Below are 6,891 nucleotides of genomic sequence, written 5' to 3' on the forward strand. Positions count from 1 at the left end.
ATAAACCTAAAATTGATGATGTTGGGTTTGGATCTTTCCATAACGAGATGGTGGTTAAGGGGGGCCTAATTTGGGTCAAGTGGTCAACCTTTAATCGAAACAAATCTTGAGCGCAGGCCGCCACACTCGTCCAATTGTCCCGAGCTCTCGTGGTCAGTGTCAACATGTTGATGTAAGCCTATTTTTCAGATGGGTATCAACATAAACAAAAAGTTTTTCTAAATGATGTCAAAGCAGGAAATTCTGTACAAGTTCTTCCATTTCAATTTTTCAAGCTTTTCCAAAAAATCTTGCAATCCAAACAAGGCCTTTATTTGACTAACATTTCACAATCTGTCATATTAATTAGTATAAAAGTTTTGGTTTCTTTTTTCAACATCATCCAAATACCACCTCAAGGAATGAAGTAACTGTTGTTGCTTATTTGCTTCACTGATACAGGGGGCAGTGGAGAAAAGCAGTGATTAGGTTTGCCACCAAAGTTTTTCCACTAATGATGAATTGGCACCCCCTAGGATAATTCACACCCCTTATAACGTGAATTGTGGCAGATTTTTAGGTCAAATCAGGTATAGAGGGGTGCGAATTATCCTACAATGGGTGCAAATTTATCATCTCCCAAAGTATAAATAGATAATAGGTTTTTCACCCAAAATCCAATTACAATGCATGCCCAACTTGCCCCCAGTCAACTGCCAAAAGCTCATTTGGGGTTTTTAATGACTCAAGGAGTATGCAATCGAGCTCTATTGTTTTTCTTGGCAAAAGCTTCTCGAACCTAAAAAAACTAAGATTTTTAAACTTGGATCCTCCATGGTTCTTTTACAAAAAAAGATTCAAAAGATTATGGAGAAATCACTCACGAGCAACTTCTTGAAGGCATGCTTTTAGAGCAATCAAAGAAGAAATCACTCACTAGAAAGTTTAAAACCTAATCAATCATTCCTAGTTTGCAATCCACACGATTTAAATGTTTCTGACACCGATTTGAGAGCTGCTTAAATCATATAAGATACGATATGAAGTCTAAAATCACCCAGTTCCAATTTCATGAGAGAATATAGAATTTCTAGTCTTTAAATCTACTTAAACACAAGAAAATGGTCATAAAATGATACTACTAACTATCATAATAACTTGAAACAAAATCGGATCGCTAATTTCACACTCCACTTAATGATTTCAGGTGAGTACCAGGTTTGATCATCCCTCAGTCTGCTCCCTCAGCCTTCGGATGGTGCTCCTAACAGTCACAGCACTTGCAGTACTGAGAAAGACATGAACAAACACTTCAGCAACTAAAACGGCATACTACATTTTCTTTTGATAGATGAACAGCGTATGTTAGTTTGAGATTATCACAACCAATTGTGAGGGCCAAACCTATTATAGGGCTCAAATTTATGTTTAAATTTGAGCCCATTAATCGGTTTGGCCCTCGCAATCGGTAGTCATAACCTCAAAAGAACAGGGCCTAAATGTGAGCAAAAAATTCTTGCAAGGAGAGAATAAATAGAAAAGGATCTTACTTCAACGTGTAAGCACCGCCAGCTTTAACTTTGCCGCAATCCTTGCAGCCCCAGATACCAACAGCTTTCCTCTTGACTGCGTACTTCCCACAGAACTCACAGAAATATTTCGCATGTTGACTCACCTCCATCTTCTTAATTTGCTTCCTCAAACTAGCACCATATCTTGTGCCTGAATTGCAAAGCCAATTTAGTACTCACATGTTTCTGTCAAAACAATAGCAATCGCAATAGCAATGGAAGTGTCACCAGAGTAAGAACCCACCGTACTTCCCGACGATCCCGGCCTTCTTTGTTCGTTTAGTCTGCAATTACAAAAAAGCATCCCCAAATAAACATGGTCCAGTTACACACAACATTGTTAGGGTACTCTATTTAAGAAGATTGCCATGCCAGAGACTCCCGACCCATTTACTAGAACATTACTTTAGCTTGTCCTTTTTTCTTCTATTTCTTATAATCGATATACTCTTTATAGCATTTCCTAATGGTGAATCATATTAGAACCAATTTCATGTTTTATTCCACATATTATGATTATGAGATGATTTTTTCGCTCCCCCTGTAGGATCATGCGCCCTCCTTTTAATGTGAATAGTGGGCAGACTTTTAATGCTTTTTGGTGTCAAATCACGTTAAAAAGGGGGGCGCATAATCCTACAGGGTGGGGTGAAAAATCATCGCCCATTATGATTTTATGAGCGAATAATCCTAATATCAGGGCTTCTACTGTTGCTAAAATCTGACACAAAAAAAAAACATTTCTGCTGATTAATTACACAAGATAGAGACCGAGTTTGCTAATTAATGGTAGGAAGCCAAAAGTAGTGTTCATGGAGTTGTCAGAAAATTTATCATGATAACGGAAAACCAGTTAATTAAATAAGAGGAAAAAAAAACTAGTTTCAATTCAGACGAGCAACTGACAATTCAGATGTGATCTGATGAATACAGGACAAAGTTCAGAAACCATGGTGCTAATAAAAGATCTGGCTTCAGAATCATTTCCTACACAATTTGGACACCAAAATAGGTTTTCTTTTACTATGTGTTGCCAACTCCCACTGCCACTCCATCCAGGCTTTTTGAAGCGAGGATAACCAGAAGTAGCCAATGCTCATGGCGATTAAGGAGTTAATCTCCAGAGGCACAAACAGAAGAACCAAACTGAATCTCTTAAAATCCTAAATAATCCCATTTGATTTGATTTTGCTCCATTCTTGTCCTACACATGGCTAATTACCCATAGCTTTTATAATTGAAGGTCAAAGGTAATGATATTTGAAGCTATTAGTTCCCCACCAAAATAAACAAATGAGTGGTGAATAAGTTAGGGAGGAGTCTTTCATTCAGTACTAAATTCCAAGGCACCCATAAGATGTAAACAGAGCTTGCAAACCCATTCAGTATTTCCAAGACTTAAGACCAAAAAGGAAAAAAAAAAAAAAAACCTATAGAATATTTGCATTCAAATCAGCAGCTACTTCATCACCGCAGTACAAAAGTCATCGTCAAAGCTAGAATTGGGGTGCCATTACTTTGACTACTACACTTCTGGGAGCAAAATTATACACATATGAGTAGAAATGGACAGAAATCTAACAACAATTTAAAATGAAACTGCTACTGCGAGTATTGAAAACCCACAAAAGACAGTAGCATTTCTGGCATTGATTTCAACCAAAATAAGGCATTTTCTGCAATAAAACAATATGCTCGACTTGATAACAAGTTATAACCCACGGTTGTCAAAAATCAGCAAACTTGGAATTTCAAAATCCTAACATTAAACCCATCACTTTACTTCACTGGGTTTTCTTCCCTTTTTTTCATTTCCACAATTTAGAGAGAAATGATATGGTTATAGCATTATTTAGAGGAATAACGTTATGTGGCCATTTGGATACATGGAATTTATAATCTAGGAATGTAAGATCTTAAATTTTACAAGCTAAAACCTGGATGTTATATAAGCTATAACCTAAATTTTACAAGATTGAATGGTTACACACCTTATTTACGCATTTAAAATCCAGGTTTTGGCATTTAAAATCTAGGTTTTAGCTTATATAAAATCCATGTATCCAAACGGCCAGTATAAATTGAAGTTCTATCTAAACTAAAATTGAACTGATGTGGCTTAAGTTAATTTTTATCATATGTAATCAAACAATTGAAAACCAAGAAATTCTGGAAAAGTTTTTCTTTTCCAAACTTTTCCAGAAAAGTCCTGATTTGCAAACAGGGCGCAAATGAAATATTTCATAATCTTGAGTAATAATAAAAAAAAAACCCTCTCCAACACTCAAAACACCATATCAAACCCTAAAACCATGAAAGTAAGAAAAACTAGAACCAAAATAGATCGAAAAACAAATGAACAAACAATAGAAAGGGAACCAAAGAAAAAGCAGATGAAGAGATTGAGGGATCGAGAGGTACCATTTTCGATCTGCTTGAAGAAGAGGCAGAAGAAGAAAGAAACCCTGAATCTTAAAACCCTAGATCGCTGATATATTTATAGTAGGGGTAACGATATATTCACCCCTCTTTTTTATTTGGGACACCCCACTCTAGCTTAAAAGTGTAGTCATAAATTAATACACTAGAGGAGTAGAGGGGGCTGTTCCAAGTAACAAAACAGGACGAATACATCACTTCCCTTTATAGCTCCGTTTGGTTGCTCGGGCTGGCTTGGAAAGTGGTGGAATATGAAGTCAAAAGAAGTCAAACGGGAGGAGACAAGCATTTCGATTTATCTAGAATTACTTCAGAGAATAGTAAAGCAGTGGTTGCACGGCATATCCTCGGAAAGTAGGAGAATAAGTAGGGGTGTCATTATCAATATAAGGATAGACGGAAGAGAGAAGGACGAGAGAGAAAGAGAGAAGGACGAGAGAGAAAGAGAGAGCATCATTCCCTAGAAAATTCAACCAAAATTCTTTAGTTATGAAAGGATTTGCTTTTAGAAGGGACAAGGAATCCACAACATCATACATACAAGTAATTATTACATGGGTTATTTACATGGGAGACATCCAAGGGAGTCCAATGCTTTTTTGGCAATCAAACAGGAATGGCATGTCAAATCCAAACCAAATTCCGACGGCTGCCGAGCTTTTGTGCAACCAAACAAAGCACTTGGGTCTTGCGTTAGATTTCAGGTTAGAAACCCGACCCAATCTCAGGTCAAGTTTTAAAGGCTAAAAAAACCCAAAACCTGTAACTTGGGTGTAATGTTGTAACCTGGGTGTAATGTGAGTTTTTTATGTCATGCCAAATTATTTTCAAGCATATTGATAAAATTGTTTTCACTAGACAATTTAAATTTATCAAGTTTATGCACTTGACAGCTAAAATTAAGAGATTTTTGATGTGAAGATTTGTTGTTTCCTACCATCCGATGGAATTAATCACTAGTAAGCTAAACAATCAAAACCCGACCCAAGAAACCATATCGGCTAGGGTTGAGTTTATGAATCTTGGGTTTTCCCATAAAGACTCAACCCAACTAGACCTAAGATAATTTATCAGGTAGCGTGGGGTTATGGAAAACCCAACCCATCCGACTCGAATTGCAACCCTATATGTTAAGAACATATTTGGATTGTAGGGAAAATGTTTATGATGGAAAATATTTTGGGGAATTTTTTTTCCTTTTCCTCTGTTTAGAATGGATATGAATTATTTAGAGGGATATCTTTATAAATGGAAGCTCCCACCTATCTTCTTTCATGTGCGACCGAACAGATGAAATATGGCAATTTTGGAAAAACTTTTCAAAAAATTCCAGCAATCCAAAATTGGCCTAAATCGTCACAATCAATTAACAAAAGTTTAATGATCAAATCTAGAGCTTTATGCTTAGATCAATGTGCATTACAAAGTATGGCGAGGATATATTTCTTTAGGCTCTCTTTCTTTTTTACACAAAATGGATGTAAAACAAATTTTACATATATATTTTTCCACTTCCAACAGGCCAGCAAATTTGTTTTACACCCATTTATTGTTTCGTCTGAAAATTAGCATAAAACAAATAGTGGAGTTTATTTTTCTCTTTCCCTTCTCTGCAATTCCTCTCAATGAATCTTGAATTTGAGCTCTTCCCATGGATGAAATGAACTAAGATCAGTGTTTCAAAATGCGGATGCAAGTCAAACTGCGGCCAAAGAAAATCCTAATCGACTCAGCAGGGGAGAGGGGGACTTCGGAGGGCAAAGTGCGTACTCACTTGATACATCCATGACTCCGTACAGTCAAACTGAGTACTCACTTGATACATCCATGACTCCGTACAGTCAAAATAGTTTTGATTGACTTCGGAGGGCAAAGTGCAGATGCGACCAAGGTAAAAGGGAGTCCAAATTAATTTATAGGACAGTGATAAATCGACTCCTAATATCTTAAATCGACCCCCATCTCTCTCTCTCTCTCTCTCTCTCTCTCTGCACTGCCCTATATGAGGGTCGATTTATCAATGCCTTAATTTATATATATTAAATATCCAAGAGGTGTAAATTTCTCTATAATTATTAAGGGAAATGATTTCAGCACAACTATGTTTTGATAAATGCGCTCATGGCTCATGTATCTTGTCGACAAGAAACATGAGTGTCTTGTATCAAAACATGGTTGTGTTGAAATCATTTCGCTTATTAAATTCCTTATGTTTTAAAGCTCTAGCTCTATTTTTCCTTGCAAGAACTTAGGGCCTGTTTGCATTGCAAGAAAAACATTTATGCGAGAAAAAATTTTCTTGAGATTTTTTTTTCCTTTCCATGATTTTCCGAACAATTCTAAAATTATTTTTCAACTGTATGGATTACCAAGATTGAAAAGGAAAATATTTTTCAAGAAAAACTTTTTTAGCGTTTGGTTAATTTTTTTAAAAAGAAAATATTTTTCTGATTTGTTATGGGCCTACCCAATATGGTCCTGCCAATGATTAAAAAGGCTACAACAAGCCCAAAGATGTGCAGAAATGGTGGCTCAACCTCATTTTCTTCCAATAAACATGCCCATCCCTCTACACCAAAGATCTTTACAAATATACAAATATGATCCCCATCCCTCCACACCCACTCGTTGAATATTGGTAATCACCAGCACAATGGCAAATATACAAATATGTACAAGGGAATTGCTAGCGTCCATTGCAAAAGGCATTTCCCGGCTGGTCTGTCGCATGCCATAGCACTCACCTCGTGAATGGAGACAACAGCTTTTGTCTCCATTCATGAGGTGGCTGGTCTGACATGCAACAGACCAGCTGCGAAATGCCTTATGCGATGGACCCTAGCAAATCCCAATATACAAATATGATCTTTACTGAGACCCACTTGGGAGTAAAAAACCAACT

At 36.7% G+C, this 6,891-nt stretch overlaps 1 protein-coding gene across 1 annotated transcript; it reads right to left on the reverse strand.

The window, feature by feature from the left end:
- Window positions 1-1,020: 1,020 nt before the first annotated feature.
- On the reverse strand, window positions 1,021-4,089 carry LOC143884911 (large ribosomal subunit protein eL43z). The gene is made up of 4 exons (XM_077388766.1): window positions 3,972-4,089; window positions 1,795-1,834; window positions 1,530-1,701; window positions 1,021-1,267 (listed from the first exon to the last, which is right to left on the reverse strand). The coding sequence occupies exons 1-4, from the start codon at window positions 3,972-3,974 to the stop codon at window positions 1,204-1,206; spliced, it is 279 nt and encodes a 92-aa protein (XP_077244881.1). The 5' UTR covers window positions 3,975-4,089; the 3' UTR covers window positions 1,021-1,203.
- Window positions 4,090-6,891: the final 2,802 nt, after the last annotated feature.

This window comes from Tasmannia lanceolata, unplaced genomic scaffold (assembly GCF_043159265.1).
Source record: "Tasmannia lanceolata isolate RefF3 unplaced genomic scaffold, GAP_Taslan_0.1 ptg000008l, whole genome shotgun sequence".
NCBI lineage: Eukaryota > Viridiplantae > Streptophyta > Magnoliopsida > Canellales > Winteraceae > Tasmannia > Tasmannia lanceolata.